The 21,879-nt window shown below is 39.9% G+C and overlaps 1 protein-coding gene across 1 annotated transcript in view; it reads right to left on the reverse strand.

The window, feature by feature from the left end:
• Nucleotides 1-1,917: 1,917 nt before the first annotated feature.
• The window catches only part of sardh (sarcosine dehydrogenase), a 37,931-nt gene continuing 17,969 nt past the window's right edge, over nucleotides 1,918-21,879 (reverse strand). Inside the window, exons 11-22 of the mRNA XM_083903100.1 lie at nucleotides 20,556-20,646; nucleotides 20,325-20,466; nucleotides 15,833-15,916; nucleotides 15,463-15,576; nucleotides 13,590-13,728; nucleotides 12,549-12,662; nucleotides 11,721-11,868; nucleotides 7,166-7,262; nucleotides 4,003-4,165; nucleotides 3,701-3,869; nucleotides 2,320-2,455; nucleotides 1,918-2,094 (exon numbers count right to left, since the gene is read on the reverse strand). Coding sequence (XP_083759226.1) covers nucleotides 1,966-2,094; nucleotides 2,320-2,455; nucleotides 3,701-3,869; nucleotides 4,003-4,165; nucleotides 7,166-7,262; nucleotides 11,721-11,868; nucleotides 12,549-12,662; nucleotides 13,590-13,728; nucleotides 15,463-15,576; nucleotides 15,833-15,916; nucleotides 20,325-20,466; nucleotides 20,556-20,646 — 1,526 coding nt within the window. The 3' untranslated portion in view covers nucleotides 1,918-1,965. The remainder of the gene's footprint in view (nucleotides 2,095-2,319; nucleotides 2,456-3,700; nucleotides 3,870-4,002; nucleotides 4,166-7,165; nucleotides 7,263-11,720; nucleotides 11,869-12,548; nucleotides 12,663-13,589; nucleotides 13,729-15,462; nucleotides 15,577-15,832; nucleotides 15,917-20,324; nucleotides 20,467-20,555; nucleotides 20,647-21,879) is intronic.

The following is a 21,879-nucleotide window of genomic DNA, read 5'->3' on the forward strand; positions in this document are numbered from 1 at the left end:
TAAGAGTATTAGGGTCACATGTAAAAATAAAATAATTTAAAAAAAAACATGAATTCTGAGATTACAGTTAAAATTATCAAATTAAAGTCAAGATCTGACAGAACCAGATTTTTTTTTGTCAGAATTCTGACCTTTTTCCTCAGAATTCACCCCCCCCAGAACTTTTTCATTAATTTAAAAATTCTGACATTTTTCTCAAAATTCAGACTTTTATCTCAGAATTCTCTTTTTCTTTAATCTCGAATTCAGACAATTTCACAGAATTCTGACTCTGACTTTAATCTCAGAATTCATTCTGTTTTATTTATTTATTTATTTTTATGTGTCCCTAGAGAAAAAAGGTCGTAATCTTTTAAAGCGGAGAGGAAATCATATTTTTCTTTTCTTCTTCACCTGCTTTTATTATCACCATGAAAGTTTGTCACCAACACAAACAAACAAACAAACAAAAGAACAAAAACTCTGGATGAACTGGTGGAGGACAAGTTAGTGTTTATCAGTGTGTTTCACATTTCCCTTATAAATCATGTTATGAACCTGAGCTACTCTTGAGAAACATTTCTGCACAGAATCAATGAATCATTGACCACATTTTGTAAACATTCTAGTTAAAAAACTGGCAGCAACACAACATCTGAAAGAGAAGTGATAGTTATTCTACTAAGAATATATTTCAAAGCTGCACGGAAATGAATGATTTCATTTTGAGTTCTTCAATTCTTACCTTTTTTTGTAAGTGAACTTAAAATACCTAAACATGTTGAATTAATGTACACGTTAGCACCAGCATTTAAGACAATCTCCTTAAGACTTAAAGAAATGTACATTTTCATTTAGCTAAACAACCTCAGGGAATTGGACACAGCACAATTAGCCCTTTGTGATTTCACAGACTTTTACACAGCTTCAGTCCAAACTACACTGTATCCCACTGTGACACAGACGCATAGTTTCAATTGAAAGTGTCCATTAGTCAAGCTCAGTCCTGCAGATCTATCACAGTCTGGAGTAAAAAGGAAAAAAAAAGAAGGAGCTTCGATTAAACTGCTGCACTTGAGTTTGATTGAAAAGCTAAAAAAACAAGACAAATGGGGGCTCTTAAGAATATGAATTGTCCACAGATTGTCTAATTGAGGAGTCGAAAAGCAGCAGATTAACTCTGCGGCGCACACAGCGACATGGGGACGAGTAAGAAAACAGACCAGCGCTGTACCCATGATCTGATGTTTTCTTCATCACAAACACAGTGTGTTTTCCTTGCTTGGTTCACTGAACCACAGTATGTTTATTTCTCCTTCTACTTCCAGCTCTGGTGAACACTCTGATCAGATACAGGTTAAAAAAAACAAAAAAAACATGTTCACTTTTATCATCTTCAGTAATTTAGGAAGACATTTTTTTGTAGTAGTGTAATATAATTTATGTAAATAAGTACAGTGCTACGTCAAATTAAGACGTACCACAGTGTGTTTTAAGGACAAAATTAGAACGGATTGGTGTGACTGCAATAACAATCTGTTTCTAATTAAAAATGTTTTCTTAGTAAATCCTGAGTTTTCTCTATCGTATGTTAAGTAAAATTATTCATATCTGTTACCATAGAGCTGGAAAATCTTACCAAGAGAAGCCCAAGTTGTTTATTCAGACAAGTGAGTCGCTATTTTGACACAGTTTGTCACCATTTTGTCATTCATTTAAGATGGGACACCATTATTCCTTATTTAATTATTAAATACACACATATATGTGTATATATACATATATATGATAGAGTAAAGCTGTTTCCACACACGCACAGAAAGGCTTTATGTGAGAATCCACAAATGTCGCTCCAAAAATGTGACAAAGATTCCTGAAAAGATTTTGTGTCTGTAAACGGCCGAAGTTAAAAGGAAACAACAAAAAAATGGTTGTTACTCTCTCAGCCGTGTTTCGCTTGCTTCAGTTTTTTAAATGTCGTCGTCCTCAAGTGTAGATGCCCTTCACTCGCTTGTTCTCGGGGTCGAATGGAGTTTTGAGGTGGGCCTTGGCCTTGTACGTCACACCCATCCTCTCCAGGGTGAACTCGCCGCTCTTAATGAAATCGGGACTCACCTGATATATGGAAAAAGGAAGAGAGAGAAAGAGGAAGATAAGCAGGGGAAGGAGAAGGGAGAGGAATATGAATTTGTGGGGAGATGATCCACACTATGTCATCACACTATTTCAATAAAACAGAAAAAGCAATCATTTAACTCATGACTCAATGTCAACTAAACTGTCACTGTGACAGCACGTTGGTATGTATCTGAACAGTAAAAACACAAAAGTGAACATTACCACTCCTCCTTCAGGGTGACGGATGTATCCATAACCGATCGTTTTGTCGATAAAGAAGCCGTAGTCAGAGCGACGCAGATGACCGACGGGAACTCCGTTCCGGAAAATGGCCTCCAGTCCGAACATTGGCACTTTCCTGTGAGAAAGAAAAGGGGAGAGATTTAAAATGACACTCTAAAAAAAACACAGGACATGTGCCCTGTTTCTGTCAGGCAAACACACCAAGTATGTAATATGTAGGCAGAGATTGAATATACTACCTAAAAGTAGTGTTTAAGTGTATAATATAATGTTAAACCTTAGAAAAAATCTTTTTATATGTATTTTGGGTACTTTTGAGATGCCATTTTGTTTCTACAGCAGCTCAAATGGAAAAAAATCAGCCACATTTTGCATTTTTAAGCAGATGCTTTCAATGCACACAAAGAAAATATGCCTTTTTTTTCCTGGTCACTGTAGTTCCAGGACACACTGAGGGAAAGGGAAGACAATAATACCGTACAAAAGTTTGGCGTCACTTAGAAATGTCCTTATTTTTTGAAGGAAAAGCACTTTTTATCAATGAATATAACATTAAATGAATCATTGTTAATATTAAGAGTTTAGATTCTCTCCCCGAGCCCGAGTCTGACCCGGGCCACACCCGCCACCATCCTCGGGCCTGGCCGGGTCAGGCCCTTGATCAAGCATTTGTGCATTGAGCATTTTTTTCTCCCACGTCGTGTTCGCGTGGTATGTTATAGCACGTCGTATTGTGTGAAGGTGTAAAAACCTGTGGCCGTGAACGCATCATTTAAAAACCAGGAAGCGTATCGTCATTAGCAACATATGCGTTTATCTCAGCGGCTCTGTTATTGTTGTAAATTAGACTGTGGCAGCAGGTACAATAAACTCCCGCCATGGACGTACGTGTACATTTACGGCTCACGTATTAAAAAAATTGTCGGGCCGGGCTTGATTTTTTTGGGCCCGATCTAAGCTCTATTGTTAATGTGGTAAACGACTATTCTAGCTGCAAACAGCTGGTATTTAATGGAATATGTACATAGGTGTATAGAGGCCCATTTCCAGCAACCATCTCTCCAGTGTTCTAATGGTACATTGTGTTTGCTAATCGTGTTAGAAGACTATTGGATGATTAGAAATGATTAGAAAACCCTTGTGCAATTAAGTTAGCAGTTTTGCTGGTTCTTTGACGAAAGGGTACATTTATTATTTTGAATAAAATTCATTATTTCTAATCTTGTCAATGTCTTGACTATATTTTCTATTCATTTTGAAACTCTTTGGATGAATAAAAGTGTGACTTTTAATGGAAAAACACCAAAAAAATTGTATAGGTGAGCCCAAACTTTTGAACGGTGGTGTATGTTACACTGACTCGTCGATGGTGAAGCAGACGATGCGTCTCCTCAGGCCCTCCTCCTTCTGCTTCTCCAGCCTTTCACGTCCCTGGAACGGGATGGAACTCTTCATTTTGCAGGTGAAGGCGAGCCCTGCCTCCAAGGGCGTGTCGTCGAGGCGAAGGTCGGCGTGCCAGTGTCTGTACCCTGACAAACACAGGATAGAACAAATAAAACATAAATATGTGTATAGGAAAGTACACGTCAGTGCATGTCAGGATGATATCACTTTATCAGGTTCTATTGCTTCGTATATTTATGAACTTTATTTAAAAGTTACCTTTCTCTATGCTGAGTGAGTCGATGGCCCTGTAGCCTGAGTTGATGATGCCGTGCTTGGCGCCAGCAGCCATTACAGCATGGTAGACCGGGAGGCAAGAGTCTTTGGGAATGTGCAGCTCCCAGCCGAGCTCTCCGACAAACGACAGACGCATCGCTCGCACCTGGACGGAGGGAGCGGTAAAATTAGAGAGAGAGCTGAGGAAGAGCACGCAGAGGACCAAGCTGCCTGTGACTCTGCTTGTGCTCTCGCAAAAAACAAACAACAACAAAAAAAAAAAAACACTTTATAAAGAGCACTTTCCATGTTCTGTTGCTGAAGAGACAGAAACAAACAGCAGAAGCAGCATTAAAAAAAAGAGGTGGGGGATAGAAAATATGCTTTTACGAGATAAGGTGCACAAACGAGGGAATCTTCATCCTGAGAAATGAGCCTCGTATCCAAAATTCTGTTTGTCTGGAAAGAGATTAATGCATCTCGGGCGGAGAGATGAGTATGATGGAGGGAGTTAAGAGAAGGAATATAGAGGTGAAGGAGAGGCGGACTGAGACAAACCGGATACTTCAAAATTGAAGTTTTAGAGCTGCAACTCATGAGTATTTTCATAATAGATGAATCGATTAATTGTTGGGTCCATAAATTGTCGGAAAATGTAAAAAAATGTTGATCGTGTGTTCGATGTTCTCAAATGTCTAGTTTTGTCCACAAACCAAAATTATTCAGTTTTAATGATTTCTTTGTTATGTGGAGCAAAGAACCGAAGAAAATATTCACATTTAAGAAGTGAAATCAGCAAGAAATCAGCAAAATAGTTGACGATTAATTTAGCAATCGATTAATAATCGAATAATTGTTTCAGCTCTAATACAAACATTACATACATACCATTGTCCTACATGAACATTAGTCATTATCTTTAAACATCTATACGGGGAAAACAACAATAAAATAAGGTCGAATGAGGTCAGGAGCTCAAGACTCCCACAGTTTTATCTTAATTAAATGTGATATAATCACAAAAACTCATCTTTTCATCCGAAAATAAGTCAGCCAGCAAGAGAATATACTTTAATGTATTATTCGCTTGTGGTTGTCAACAGAAAAAAAACCAAAAGATGGAACATCCTGGCCTCGTGGATACCAGGAAAAAGAAAAAACGTACAAGAACACGAGAAAGCTATTGAGAGGAAGAAAAAGGGAAAGTAAGCAAGTGAGAATTTGTGAAAGGAGGAGAGGATGAGGGAAAAAAAAATGTCTCCAACAGTTCCCTCAGTGGGTGCTGTGACAGCCAGGCCATCTGTGCTGCCAGGGATTCACCCTGAGCCCCATATGTACACCATGAAACGGAGAACAGTACATGAAGGCCTGTGCACACGCACTTTGAACACACAGTGACTTCAGGATGCCTCCTGCACACTGTCACCAGGAGAATGTCAAACACACACACACACACACACACTGCTTAGAAACGAGAAACGCAAACCGCACATAAACACCAAGAGCGTGTGATCTAACACGCGTACCAGCACAGAGAGAGTCTAATGAGCTATGAGTGGAGCAGAGGGCAAGAGAGCGAGCTCTGTTCTCGCAGCAGTGCAGCCATTAAAATGTCACCCAGACGCGGCCGGCAACCAGCTGGGACGGAACAGAACACAAACAACTCGAGCAGGCACACACACACACAGACACACACAGAGAGACACACACACACACAGACTCCTGCAGAGCTGTGAGTAGTGCAGCATAATTCATGCAAAAAAAAAAGAAGAAAACCCTAAGACACAGCGAGTGTGTGTGGATGAACAGTAGGTGGTGATTGTTGTGGCCAGGACTGAAACACTGTAGAGGTCAACGACAGAACCTGAGGCTTCAAAACCTTACAGCATTTCTGTTACTCTTATTGTAAAGCAGAGGTCTCAAACCCGCGGTCCGCGGGCCACATGCGTCCCTCCAATCAAGTTCATGCAGCCCGTCTCTTAATGTTAAGTTATAATGTATGTTTTTATTGGAGTAATAGAGTAATAGAATGTTGTAGGGGTGGAAATCTTTTACTATCTCACGATTCGATTCAGATTTTTGGGGCTATGATTCGATTCAAAATGATTTGATTCATAATGATTTCTGGTGTTCAAAGGACCTACTCCAGTCTGTTTTGCAAGACAAGTGGAGACATTAAAGTGTCTTTTTCAGAATTATCAAGTTTTAAACATGTATGCATGCTTAAATGGAATTTTTGTAACTGTTGCATAAAAGCAATATCACATATTACAAACGTTAAAAAAATAAAAGTACCTCTTTATTAAAAATAAATAAATTCTGGGACATTTTATATCAATTCTGAATCGTAGTAAATGAGCAATTCTTATGTGAATCCATTTTTTGGCACACCCCAAGAATTTTGTATCATGTGCACTTTTATTTTGAAATTATGTGAAATATCTGTGTCAAATCACTTGTATTTTTGTGACCATATTGTGATGGAATATCGTGATTATAATTAGAAGCTACATTTGCCCACCCCCTACTGAATAAATTCCCAAAATGTTGGACTCTTTTTTTCCACTTGACTGGCCCCCTACTGGCCAGACTAGATGTGACAGATCAGTGGCCCCAAAGTCATTCAAGTTTGAGACCCATGCTGTAAAGTATAAATATGTGAATTCCCCAATGTTTGAAATCAACCAAACATCAACTGAAAAGAGACAGAGGGAATAAAGAAGAGGAACAAATGCTCCTGGACGGCCTTGTTGAATTCTTCTACACAAAACCAATTATCTATATTACTTTGTTGATAACTAAAGAAGTATTCTTTAATTGGCTTTACGGATTTATACAGTTATTTAACGTTCAAGGTCATGTTTGGTCAAGTTTTTGTTGTTTGTTTCGGGATTATGTCTCTTCTGTAACTCGCAATGACTTTTCTGCTCGGCTGTGATGCATTCAGTGACGCTCGTAAAAATCTGCTCACTCACTCACTCGTTGGTCGGGGACAATCAGGCTTTCCTCCAAACACCATACGCACACCTACACCCTTGGTTACATCTAAACTCTATATGTGAACTTTTTTTAATTCAACAAGCACTGACAAAGAGCTCAAAAAATCCATTTGACATACAGTAGAAGACAGTTAAGCCACAGAGCAAACAAGTGTTAGTGTCCTCACCTGATGTCCTCCCGCCGCATTGACGACTTTGTGTGTCGAGAAAGGAAAGTTTTCGTTGCTCAGGTCAGTGTCCAGCACTTCCTGAAGAACCTCTCGACTGCGGATAAAGAGGGAAAAACACAGAGAATTAGCCGCTTATTCAACGTAGGTCGAGGCCTTTGTTCTTATCAGAAGCAACAATGGAAACTTTTAGAAAGTCAACCACAGTGTGTGAATACAAATAATAGTCCCCTTATCCTATAAACACACACACACACACTCTAAAATCAGTATTACATAAAAGTTAATAAAAGGTTCAAGAGAAGTTCACTTTGCTTCTTACAGACTTGTATATGTGTCTGTGGGTGAGCAGGTTAATACAGAGAGAGCCAAGGATGACGTGTACATCTGCGTGGGTGTTCTGGTTTTTTTCTACAAAGAAATATCTAATCTAATCTAATACGGGACAACATTACTATTTTTTATATATCTGTATATGTGTATATGTATATATAGGTATATGTATATGTGTGTATATATATATTTATACACATATATACACATATAAACATACATGTACATATATATACATATACACACACACACACACACACACACATATATATGCACACACACATATATACATATATATATATACATATATGTACATATATACATATACACACACATATATATATATATACACACACACACATATTTATATATACATATATATATACACACACATATACACACATATACAGACATATATATATATACACATATATATATATATATATATATATATATACACACACACACATTATATACACAGATATATACACACATGTATATGCATATGGGGGGATGACGCACACTCTGACCTTTTCCTTCAGTGCATTCTCCCAATTCAAAAGTCTGATAGCGAGGCCAATTAGCTATATATATATATATATATATATATATATATATATATATATATATATATATATAAATATAATCAGTAAATAGCTGTGATTGTGTGTGTGGTGAAAGGCTCTTGCAACCACCAGTTTGTTTCACTGACTTGCTAATTAAATGTGTTCTCAGCTGCGGATCAGAGGACGGATGCAAAGCAAACACACGGGGCCGCCTCTCTTTCAGGATATCACATAACTGCTCATGTTATAAATCCTGGTGTACGATGCAACGAAAACTGAGCAAGCACCAGTTTTCACCCTGTGGAGAGTTCTGCCAATCTGTGTGTGTGTGTGAGCGAGAGAGAAAGCCAGCGAGTTTACAGTGACTACCCCCACTCTAGAGAATATTTCTGAGAAGACTACACAGACAATCGCATTTCCATAAAAAACGTGTAATTTCCTCTCTCTCTCTCTCTCCTCCAGCTTTAAAGAGATGAATTTGCTTCATTAAAACCCAAAACACTGGAGGAGTTGATTTTGTTTGGCAGCTTCTCACATGCGGCAGCGACAATAAGAAGGAGTGAAGAAGTGGTTACACGAGTGAGACACTGATCCTGTGAATATTATTCACACATACACACACACACACATTATTATTATGCAGACACTTGATGATGATCAAGAAAACACAAAGAGCTGCATAATTAACATCATATTGTGAGTTTCTGTAATGTATTGGGTGTAATTCATGGTTGAGACATGGTCTCACATGGTCAAAAGAATCATATTGTGTTTTATTTTGGACAGATACATTGGTTGTCATACGATTCAAATTAGGGACGGGAATCGGTATGGGTCAGTATTGGTCCGATATTCAAAATCACTGGATCGGATATTGGACAGATAAAAAACTTAAATCTGATACGATCCAAAAATCCTATACGTCGCATGCTTCACTATGTATAGAGTGTAAAAAATGTAAATAAAAACAACAAAAGCATTTTAGCTGAGTCATGTTCTGAGCAGATTATTTCTTCTTTTTTGGGAGAACAATATTTGTTTGACAGTTAGAGACTGGTGTCTTTGACATGACTCTGCAAAAATGTTGTTAACAGCTTCATATGTTCATAAATGGTCTAAAATTACTGCAGGGAATGAATATCGGTATTGGACCATACCATCGTCCTATCCCGTATTCAAATAGGGTAAAACTGATTCTTTTCACCCCCAAAAATTATAAACATATCACAGTAATTTGACAGTTTTAGCATCACATAATTTCACCATAAGGCCATTATATCACAATTTTTATCATTATTTATGGGTAAATAACACACACACATAGACAGACAGCTAAAGCTGCTGGAGATTCACTGATTTTCTGTTTAATAAAATGTAAAAAGAGGGAAGAGGACACAGCAAAAAGTCAACTGGGTGAGAAAATGGAGAGGAGACTGAGATAGAGCTGGATATAAAAAAAAAAAAAGAGGACAGAAGATAAGAAAAAAAGCCTTGAATAGAAGAAAATCGACACAACCCACACATGGAACACACAGTGACCAAACCCTGCTGCTGCTGCTGGTGAAGAGGGAAGAACAAAGACAAGACGACGAGTAGTTCAGAGCGAGGATGAACATTGGGAAGAGGTAAAAGTGGGGCCCAGCTCGCTCTCTTTTGAGCAAGAAGAAAGTGAAAAGGACTTGAAGTGACTCTAAAAACGGTGAAAGTAGAACATGATTTGTAATCATTAGTCAGGGAAATCAATGCATGGTGGGGGAAGAAAAAAAGGAATACGGTGACATTTTCAGGTTTGGTAATTTGATTAGAGAGATACAGAAGTGTTTTGAAGTGTCTCAAGTATGTAGAAAAATTAAGGTGATGATGCAAATGGTGATTACATTCTATATTTATTTATTTATTTATTCTTAAGGGCAAGCTGTGAGACAGCCTTAAAATAGCCACCGAACTAAAATGGATCAAAATGGACCCAACCCAGCTCCGACCAAACTAAGCCTAGAATTTGATTTTAATGTCATTGCTGCAGTAATTACACTGGGGAAATAATGAAAGACCGTGAATACACAGTGATATTACACAGTTCTATAAAATTAACCTCAAAATGTCCACCTGGATTTTTTGAAATTTGAACAGTATATATGTTTGAGTTTTTGTCTCAACTAGTGCAGTGCCCGTAGGAAGTATGTATTCCTATAGTACTGACAGTCACAAAACAGCTAGCTACGCTAATGCTAATCAAAAAATTAAAACATTTGTTTTGTGCCAGGGCCCACGGTTGGTGTAGTGGTTAGCACTCTTGCCTTTGCAGCAAGAAGACCCGGGTTCCTGGGTTCGAGCCCCGTTTGGAACAACTTCGGAACAAGGGCCTTTCTGCAAGGAGTTTGCATGTTCTCCCCGTGTGTGCGTGGGTTTTCTCCGGGTTCTCCGGCTTCCTCCCACAGTCCAAAAACATGCGATATGGGGATTAGGTGAATTGGTCACTCTGAATTAACCGTAGGTGTGAGTGTGTGAGTGAATGTTTGTTTGTCTCTATGTGGCCCTGTGATGGACTGGCGAACTGTCCAGGGTGTACCCCGCCTATCGCCCAATGTCTGCTGAGATAGGCACAGCACCCCCCGTGACCCTCTGGTGGAGGAAAAAGCGGTAGATAATGGATGGATGGATGGATGGATGTTTTGTGCCATGGATATATGGATGCACTATAATACATCCATGGTTGTGCCTAATGAGGTTGCACAGTGTTTGCTATTATGTTAGCCCTACGCTAATGCTAATCGTAGCCTCGCTAGCTCACCTTTGGAAACAGGTTTGCCAAGTTAGCCGCAAAGTAGTAGCATGCTAATGCTAAATAAATATGTGCTCGCGTTTCAGTATAACACCATGTTCTGCGGTGAACCGTGTGAGACAACCGCTCCAGACAGCGCAGCAGCTGCTGATGAGCCGCTGCCTGCCTGGTGTTGCCTGATAAATCAGCATAAGTGCAGCATGATAAATCAGTGAAAATTAAAATTCCTCCAAAAAACTTGAAAATCAAGGATGCACACCATCGGGCCATGCTCAACCCATATCCAAAGTCTTAGGGCGATCTGACTAACGGTCAGCGAGATATGCCCGTCACAGACACAACTTGCTTTATAGATAGATGAGATATATATCATCCCAGAGATATTTATATCTTTATTTCTGGTCCTTTTAAACCTCAAGGTTAAACGAAAATAAAACATTAATATACCTAACCTACATTATGTATATGACAGAGTCAGGACTTGCTTGGACTGTTTTAATGCACCAACCTCCAGTAAAAAGGGGCGTAAACTGTTGTTGACATCGTAATCGAATATACTGCCCCAATAAATCTTCATCATCATCACTCACTTTTACTCTTAATTCAAACCACAGCGCGGAGACAGAGCTGTGGGCTAGTATTCAAGTGAGTGCAGCATTAATCCTGAACCTCCCTGCTGCTGGTTTCACTCCACCTGTCCTTGCGCTCACCTCTTTCTTACGCCTGCGGCAAAGTCTCGGCCACTTAACCTGCTCACATGGACCCCAACAGCTTGTCTTTTAGTTTAAACCAAGCTTCTTCCCTCTCTTCTCCCCTGCTATTTTGTCCTCACACCATTGTTTCACGTCAATCATAGCCTCCTTCTCACCCTCACCTCTTTGGTCCCTGGATGCTGATCATCCCCATGTCCTCAGAATGGTCGACCAGCTGACACTTGAATCCTTGGTCCTGAAGAACTGTTCTAATGTGGTTCCAGTTGTGCTCTGCTACGCCGCCTCCAATGGCCAGGTAGTACGCATCGCCTACAGTGAAGGTGGAAGAGGGGAAAAAGGAAGTGGAAAAAAAATTTAAAAAATGACAGAATATCAGAGGTTATATGGAAAAATACAAGCTTGAAGGCTTGTGAATATGTTCATGAGGGATGTGCTAAAACCGGTAAATTAATTAGAACATTTCATTTAACTGCTGTGTACGGTGATAGGTACATTAAACAGTGACTACTTTCTGCAGGAGAAGCAAAGTTAAGCGCTTGTGTCTTTTATCTCTTTTTAATGTGACTGATTTCCCACCACATCACAACATAACTTCTGTTTCTTTTTACATTTCAGCTATTTGGTTGTCAATGTCTTGTGCTGCATTCTATTGTTTGTTCTTAGGTCTATATGTATCTGTGATGTACAGCACTCTGTTTCAGCTGTTGTTTTTAAAGTGCTTTATAAATTTGGAAGTTGGATTGGATTAGCAAAAAAAAACATTGGAAGTTGGGAGTTAAATACGTTTCGAATAGATGATATAGAAATGATTTGTGTCGGTTTAGTAAAAAGGAATATGAGAAGTACAACACTGTAATATACTGTATACCGAGTAATAAGATAGAGAATATTATTGTTAAAAAGTGACAAAACAAGCACAGAAAATTGATACAATTGCAAAACAACAGCTATAACAATATAGCAGGCAACACATGCACACAATTACTCACCGTTGGATTCTGGTGCTAAGGGCAGGTTGGCAGCACCAGGCTCGAGTCTGCTCACCGTCAGGTCAGCTTCTGCTCCTCCTCTCTTATTCAGCATGCAGGTGTAGACAGTAGAGCCTAGAACACACAAAGAGTTAGGTAACTCATTCTTTTGCTTGTAAGAATCTGGTTTCTACGCTTTTGAATGCATCCTTTTCCTGCACTACATGGATCAATAAGAAGGAACCCGGGGGGCAAACGTTATCAATATTTCTCCAACGACATCCATCTAAGGGCGCTTTCACACCACTAGTTCGATTATTTGATCCGCACCAGGCAATACAATTGTTATTATGTAACATATGACTCCAGTGTGGTCCGCTTTCACACACTACTTTTGGGCATCACTTTCTGCCCATAAGTAAACCCTGCTTAATGATACACACTGGACCTTTAAAGGGGAAGTTAAAAGACTTTTCCTGCGCCGGATGAAGCAGCATGACGTCTGTTAACGTAGCCTCAAGTGATGTCTCTTAAATCAGCCAGAGTTGGTTCTGAGGACTTGCGCTGCTCATTTCTTCTGAGATCATTCGGCATTTTGTTGCCGTCTTGTGCCATGAAAGTCATTTTTATCAGGGACGGTTCTTTGGGACAGACCCACGAGCATCCACACATCTCGTCAGTGCAGGAAACAGACAGTTGTGCTGACAAATTGCACACAGTTTGTCATAAATAAATTGGGCAATGAAAGACTTCCCTGTCAACACACATTTACCATCAGTGCCACTGCAAGAAGTGCAGGGGAAGTATTTTATGATTTTTCTGGAACTGTGGAGTGTTGGCATTTTGTTTAGATCCTCCGTCTGCGTGTTGGACTTCTTCATTCTGTCGACCTTTTCACCCATCTGTCTGACTGTGTGTGTGTGTGTGTGTGTGTGTGTGTGTGTGTGTGTGTGTGTGTGTGTGTGTGTGTGTGTGTGTGTGTGTGTGTGTGTGTGTGTGTGTGTGTGTGTGTGTGTGTGTGTGTGTGTGTGTGTGTGCTCTAGCAGCAGCAGCCAGACTGACCTGGTTTCTTGTTGACATCAGCAGTGAACAGCCAATCGGCCGCCTTCTTGGCATCTGGTCCGGTGAGATAAAACTTCCCAAAGTAGGACATGTCAAACACAGCCACACCGTGTCTACATGAGAGGCACTCACTCTTAATCTGCAATTGAAAAAAAAATATATAAATAAATCACAACATCATGTCCAATTAAGATTGCATAAAGATTGTTCCTATGACTTGTGGATCCTCGATGACATCACTGCAATTAAAAGGAAAAACTTGGAGCTTGAAGTTTACTTTCAACATCAAGATTCTGTTCTTATCTGTCCTGCAGGCTGCTGAGTGAGCCTGGTGCTTCCCCTCAAACTCCTTCATGCACCATAAAACTCGCTGACTGTATTCTGCACCCTGTCTGTTCTCCACGGCCATTATTTCACCCCCGAGAGGAGAGGACATGTCCTTTTTTTTTTTCTTTCCAGAAGCTTTCAGAGAATGTTCAGACTCACTCGTCTAAGCACCCTAAAAACTTTTAGTCAAATTTATGTCTGACAAATGAAGGAGCTGCATCAATTACAGAGAACACTGTTCTGCTCAGTATCACGTGTTCTCGTACTCGGATTTAATCAAAAACACAGACACTGGGAGGCGGTTTGAAGACGCATGTGTCCACATAACTGATTCATAAATGATGTCTGTCCTCAAGATGGATTAGAGACCATCTCATTAGCCGACTTCTGAAAACACACTGTGGTTTTACAGTACTTTTACACTTCTCAGCATCCTTATGTTGGTTTATGTGCAACACACAGACACTTGGAGAGGAGACAAATGTGTAAAATAATAATTAAACACATAATTATTCGCACGATGTCCATATGTATTTGCAAGGTCCGTATGGAATTAGATTTTCAAGATGCAAACAACACTTTTTAAGAAGCAAACAACACTTTTTAAGAGGCAAACAACACTTTTTAGGGCCACAGCGAGTGACGGTAATTATCTAACCTTTTATAATCCGACAAACACTAGTTAGACGCATACAATTATAAGTTCCAGATGGACCAAGATAAAGATCAAGACAATAATTAAATTAAAATTATATTTTGACACATGTCTGTGTCATGCTTTGGTCAAAATACCATAAGGATGAAGCATCACAGCAGTTCAATCACCCTGCCAAAACAGCCCTGTTCAGAACACTCTGTTTAGTAGTATCTCGTTAGGTCCACCTTAAAAAAAAAAAGTAAAACGAAACTTAAGGGACAGGAAATGACATCAGCCACAGAGGCTACTGGAAGCTAACAGCAGTTAGCATTTGGAAAAGTGATCATTTGCAGGCTCTAGCAGGCACATTACTGTCATATATAACATGTATCCACTGGACAGATAAATCCTCCGAGGCTGGAAGTTTGTGTAGAACTCTGTGCTGCACTGTGGAGCCAAGAATAGAACTTTTCGCAGACTTCCGGTTTTCGGATACTGTTGCCCTCGCCAGCACTCTCCTGTGTTTTATGGACAAACGGGAGCTCCGCGAGACAACAATTCCAGGAATTTAGCCCATTGTGACGTCCCAATGAGCGCGGAAGTCAACATCGCATGTTTTATCTCCTGTACTTAGACTGAGGAGGATCACAAAAACATGAGTGAGTCATCTTTTTTCACACTTTGCCGACTAATTGGACCTCCAGAGTCCTAAATATAAGGACTATAAGTGATTAAAAAGTTGATTTTGCATAATATGTCCCCTTTAACAAATATCACGCCTCCCGCAATTTGAAGATCGTAGTAGGCCGTGTTGAGATTTCGATAAAAGTTTGATTAATTGTTCAGCCCTAATCCAATACGCACATGCACACGCACGTGCACACGCACACACACTTCATATTTGCTTACCACGTCATGATGCGGGGGGAAGTCAAAGGTGTACTCTTTGCCGAGCAACTCGTTGTATTTGTAGTTCACATTCCTCTCATTGTCATAAGCACCGTAGTAATCATAGCCTTTAACCTTTGTGATAGAGAAGGCAAACAACAGAGTTAGAGTCTAATGAATCATTATCATTTCTCTGGTGCAGAGGAGGACACTGCACTGGGTCAGTGTTAATAACTGGCAGTCAGCTTGTTCCAACAGGTCTTATCCAAAGACCTAGCATGTGTTTCCTTTAGTCAATATGTGGAAATGAAGGGGGCATGCATCTGGATGTGTAGAGGAAAATGTGTGTGGTGCAAGAGTGCATGTGTGTGTGTCTGTGTGTGTGTCTCACAGGAGCAGGCCCTTCTTTGTTGAACCAGCCTGGTCTCTCCCAGCCATGTCTCTCCTGGAACACACAGCCCTGCTCTGTCAGCACCTAAAACAAACACACAAACACACACACAGTAAATTAAAGAAACAGATGTTTTTTTCACGTAAAAGCATACGTTTAATTTCACATTAGTGTAAATTCATTCACACACTGAAGAGAAAACATTAACTGACGGATCAAACAGTGACATATTTTTTGTGAGAAATTAATAATTGAATACGATCCTTATACTAGGTCGTGGGGAAATAATGCAGCTGCCCATTGTGGCAGATAAAAAATAAATCACAAGGACTGTATGTTGGTGAGCCGAACGGGATTTTTCAGTCACAATAAGTGAAATTCACCACGATTAACTTATTGTTAACACAACACAACGAGCTGAAAGACGCTTAAATGTTCCAGAGATAAATAAAACAAATAAAATATAGAAACACAAAACCTAACAGACCTAAAAAACACAAGAATAAAACATACAATAATTTAAACACAAAAAAACAAGTCATAGAATAAAAACAATAAAAAAGATAAAACCAACGACTCGTACTGGGTCGAAAGCCAACTTTATCTTAAACTGGGGACACACTGATTTTCTTGCTTCATTGTACCCACGATTTACAGTTGGACAGAATTTGCAACAGTTGGCACTAGTTGGGGACAGTCGGCATGACTAGTTGGCACAGAAATCATGTTCGTATGACAGTGTCAGTAGACGAAGACGACAGGAAGTAGCGGGAATATCAAAACAGTGATGGCAACGTTTGTTTACCCTTTAAACTGTCGCTGACATCTCACAAAAGTTTGATGCGTTCAGTTGGTTTGACAAATCCTGTCGTCTGTGATCAATCTGTGATCCCCAGTCTTTTTAATCTGCTGAAACCACTCTGTCAGTGTCCACTTAAAGTCTTTTCAGAATCAGTAAAGTGTCCCCAGCTTTATATGAAGAGAATTGACGGGGATGTGATTATAAAACTCTGCTTGATGTCTTACTCTTTTCTTTAAACTGTGCTGAAATGAAAGATTATTTTAGCCCGCCGCTCACCATCCTCCTTGTTAAAACTGACAGTCGCCCACAGTTGGTATGTTCTGCGATGCTCTCCCTCCTAGCAGGCAGCTAGCTGTCTCTTGCCAAACTTCCCACACTGAGCTATATTTACCATCCATGCAACCGAGGCGGAGAAAACATGTGAGCGGCCGTGTCAGCGATGGCGCGTTCGAGTGCCGAAATAGGCTTGAATTGCCTCCTAGAGGAAAGATGATGCACGGGGACGGCTTCCTCTGCCAATCAACCCCCCCCCCCTAAAATAACTCTCAGCCATAATATGTGCAGTCATGATTGCAAGTGAGAGCCGGCACAATTTCCAAAAGCTCATTTAAAAAATAATAATTAGGCTATTGTTTCTCCCTCCTCTGCTTTGCCACCACCTACATTTATCTGAGGCGCTCCAACAGCAGTAAGGCTAGTTGCTAGGTGATGGCCCTCAGTGAGTGATTAGCAGGGACTAATGGGATTGCAGCTGAGGGTTGGACAAACCCAGCCTCACAGGATCTGTGCTCTCCATCAAGAATTCAGTCTTGCTAACCTGAGAAGCGGCGTCTACGCGCAGCTCTGTGTTGTCGTTTCAATTACACATAGAAATCTGATGCCGTAATTATATATAATCACCATAAAAATAAAACAAGGCAACAGATGACCTTGCATTTGTTATTATGCAAATGAAGATGAGCCAAGCAGGAAGGAGACAGCTGTGATGAAAGCAGGGATTTAGAGCTTGGATTCAAATATATGCATGTGATGATTTGGGTAAAATTATCTATTTGTGATATTTATTAAAATGTATTGAAAATTAGATTTGATACAAGTTTTAATTTGAAATTTTAAACTCGCGGCACACTGGCCACATGCGGTCCACCACCTGATTTGAATGCGGCCCGCCACTTTCTATCATGTTATAAAGGGAACTGGGCCATGACCGCCTCTACCTGTGGGTAGATTAGAGCCAGAATACTAAATATGATTGTTAGCTGTGGTAAGAAACTGTGAGCAATATGTTTATAATAATAATAATAACAATAATCATAATAGTTCATAATGTATCCCACTTTTAAATGTATTACATTTCGCATAAAATATCATGAGGTTGTTAAGCGTTTTTATGACTTGATTTTTTTATTCCATTTCATTTGCATCAAACATATTGATGATGTTGTTGTTGGTTTTTTTTATAATGTTAAATATGTATCGTTCCATACCATAACAACAACAACACTTTTACTTTGAAATTCTGTGAAATGTCATGAGTATCGTGATCGTTTTTTTTTTTTATCATGATGGAACATTTGACAATTTTTAGGATGGATGAGAATATAAAGATATGAAACGTTCTAACATGCATGTATTACACACAAAATAAACAATAAATAAAATACTCAAAAACTTAATATTTAATATCGATTTTGATAAGAAAAGGATGAATTGTTCAGCACCACTACATTCTGCCTTATTAATCTTGACCGTCTAACATCTTATATGTTGGACATATGATGGTGACTCATCAGTCCTATTCATACCTGCCATTATCATTTGTTGCTATCACAAGTGGACAGATTTGAAAGCACCAAAGACACTAAAGCGTAAGGTACGTCAAACATCTTGGTCAATACTATGCAGAGCGATAGAGCTCGTCTGTATCGATTTAGTGATTTGTCTTTGAATATCGCGCAGGAACAGGAGGCGCACGGCAAAACAGAAACGGTATATGTAACGTACTGAGGTGTGGGAGGGTGAATGTGATAAAAACAGATGCTTTTCACAGCCGACAGAGCTGAAAGAGATGCTACTAAATCGGTTAAAAGAGGGGGGGGGGCTGCTTTATTGACTCACTCAGTGTACATCACTGGAATTTCACCACAGGTGAAGCTCTCTTTATGAAACCAGTGAGTCACAAGTTGAAGCTGGACAGCGTCACTACAAGTCCGCTCTTAGATTTGAAGTGTTATATAAGGCAGTTTTTTTTATCATCAAGGTCAGAAAAAAAAAACACATTCAAAGAAGCTGCATTTTCTATCCAAGCTCAGAACCAAATCTGTTATTAAAAAGCTATTTGGGAATGAAGGTTAATTATGCATGAAAGGTGCCAGGGATGCTAAATAAAACACGCTCTAAAGAAGCAGTCGGCGTGAGTTAGAGAAGATAATGACAACACCGCTAATGCAATCTGTGTAAAGCGTGAAAGAACGCCCGGCGTGTGCAGGCGTAGAAATCGCAACATTTAAAGTTAAATGAAGTCTGGGACGGGAACTCACGGCTAAGTGTGTCATTAATGCATAAAACATGACGGGCCAGTACCATTAAAAGTTTGCGCTGGGCTAAAAGAGATGGAGGAAGACATCCAGAGCCAAGATTATCATCTGTAGTCATGTTGGCAGGGGATCACATTAATAAATGCAGCGGCTGCTGGGGATATGTTACACTGATAACTGCCTTCTGCATGAATAAGCTATGAGCTTGACCAGACGAAGAAAAGACGAAGAGAAAAGAAATGGCAGGTTGCTATCCTCCAGAGTCTTCTCTGTACATTTATGTGCACAGATGTTTATCAGTTCAACACGTTAAGCGTTTCAATTTGCCAATGAGACACTGAGGTTAAAGAGGCTAATGGGAGGAAAGAATCTTTTTTTCTCTAACACAAAGCACAAACGGTGACAAGAACAAAGAGGGAAAGAGACACACAGGATGAACAAAAGACTATTGTTGAGTTGGGCCTGATGTGAAAATGAGGAAACAAGTAGAAGTTGAAGGAGTGAGGAGGTTATATAGACATACAGATGCTCCTTTGGGTTAAAAAAAAAAGTTAACTTTCTGTATCTATATTTAGCAAAAATCTGAACTCTGCTGCATTTGAAGAATCAATACAGGTCCGGAAATTTTTCACATCAGCTATATAATAAGAAATTCAAAAGGTGTCTGTCTATATCCTGGCAGACACTGTCCACACTTTACTTTTTACAGAGAGTGAAATCCCCGGTTTACCTGACTGAAAGTAAAGCCAAGGTTAGAAAAAACATGTACATCATTACGTTTTCATCATAAAGCTTTCAAGGAGATCCTGTGAAAAAGGAGATTTCTGTTTTCACTTGAATAATTATACTTCAAAAACTTAACACAGTGACTCCTGTCAAGGTTCTTCTTTTAAAAATCATATCCATCTTGCTTTTTCCGGAAATATAAAGCATGCGTCAAACGATATATAACTAATCCAAGGCTCGTTTCATTCTTTTTTTTTTTTTTCCAATTAAAGCTCCACTGCTCCGACTTAAATGAGTCATCTAACCTCAGCAGAAAGAGAGCCAGACTACCTCACTAACAAGCAGAGAGATGATGACGCATGAACACAATTTCCATCATCGAGAAAAATTCCATTTAACTATCAGCACTGGAGATCAAACCGCTCACCTGATGGAAAGGGTCCTTCCTCATGTTCCGACTGGCCAGCGGCTCATCAAAGGGGAAAACCATAGAGTAGTTCTTTGCATACGACTCGTGGCTCCTCTCTCTGATCCAGCGATTGTTGTCCGTCAGCGAGTTATGGAAACGCCTGAGACCGAGGAATTCTGAGGATTAGTGCTCATCAAAAGGTGACAATCATACAGAAATTCACTTTAATTTTTGGATGCACTGATGTACCTGATGTCATATCCATACATGTCCTTCTCAGGGCGGCCGTGTATGACCCAGTGAGCCAGCTCTTTACCACAGCCTCCTCCAAGCATCATACCTGACACAGAAAGAGCAGGGACATTAATTCAGCCATTACTCACTCGCTCATCTTCTACTGCTTCAATCATCCACGTGAGGACAGTAGCTACACCCTGGACAGGTCCAGTCCATCACAGGGCCACATAGAGACAAACAACTGTCCACTAGCACGGTTAATTTAGAGTGTCCAATTATGCCTAATACACAAATCTGCATGTTTTTGGATTGTGGGAGGAAACCGGAGAACCCGGTGTGCATGCAAACTCCATGCAGAAAGGCCCTTGTTCCGAGTCATGAACCCGGGTCTTCTTGCTGCATACACAAGAGTACTAACTACACTCCTACCTGTTAGCACACTTGCTAACATGGCCTTGGTGCGTCAAGCATACAAGTAATAGGCTTCAAAAGCACAGTATTGTCCTGGCCTCTAGTATTGCAATTAATGACAATACTCATGTGCAAATATGTCATTTCATTTGCTTATTTGAACATCCAACATCATTTTGGATTGATCAATTGGCATGGGCAGGTTTCTGATTTTTATTATTATGGGGCGACTTCTACACAACATCGCAAGCATCTGTGTGTGTGTCATGCGACTCCACGCGTGACTGTTGTGGACTTAGCGCCAGCCATCACTTGACCTTTGCGTGCAGCCTCTGAGCAATGTGACCTCATCAGCTGCACCTGAAGGCAACAGCAGTCAACTCAAAAACAAACATGTACATATTTTGACTTAATGGCTGCACCAGATTATTTTTTTTTATAGCACGTGTTGTGTACAGTTTGCACATGTACATATTCCATGAGTTGCATGCACGTCAACATGCAGCAGCATGTCCTTCCTTCCTTCCTTCTTTCCTTCCTCTTGTGTTTCCTCTACACTTCCCTGATTTGCAGGCACTGTCACTGCTGGTCATGCCTGGGTGGACATTTGGACGGATGGGTGGACAGATGCATGGATGAAGACATCCAGCAAGGCAGCAATAAATGTCAACAAAGATAACCACGCTCATGAGAGAGCATGTATCTGCATGTGAACCCTGGTGCCTCCACTCATCGTTATCCCTCCACACCACGCCTTTGTACTTTGTACCAATTTTGTCGATAATATCACTGCCTCCGTCTATTATTGTTTGTTTACACTTTGTTCCTTTCAATGTCATTATCCTCCATTTCCAGCTGCTCTTTCCTGTACTGCTCTCATGTCGCCTTCAGATATCTACTCTGACGTTGCTGGTATTTCAGATGC

The sequence above is a fragment of the Microchirus variegatus genome (assembly GCF_963457635.1).
Source record: "Microchirus variegatus genome assembly, chromosome: 16".
Lineage (NCBI taxonomy): Eukaryota > Metazoa > Chordata > Actinopteri > Pleuronectiformes > Soleidae > Microchirus > Microchirus variegatus.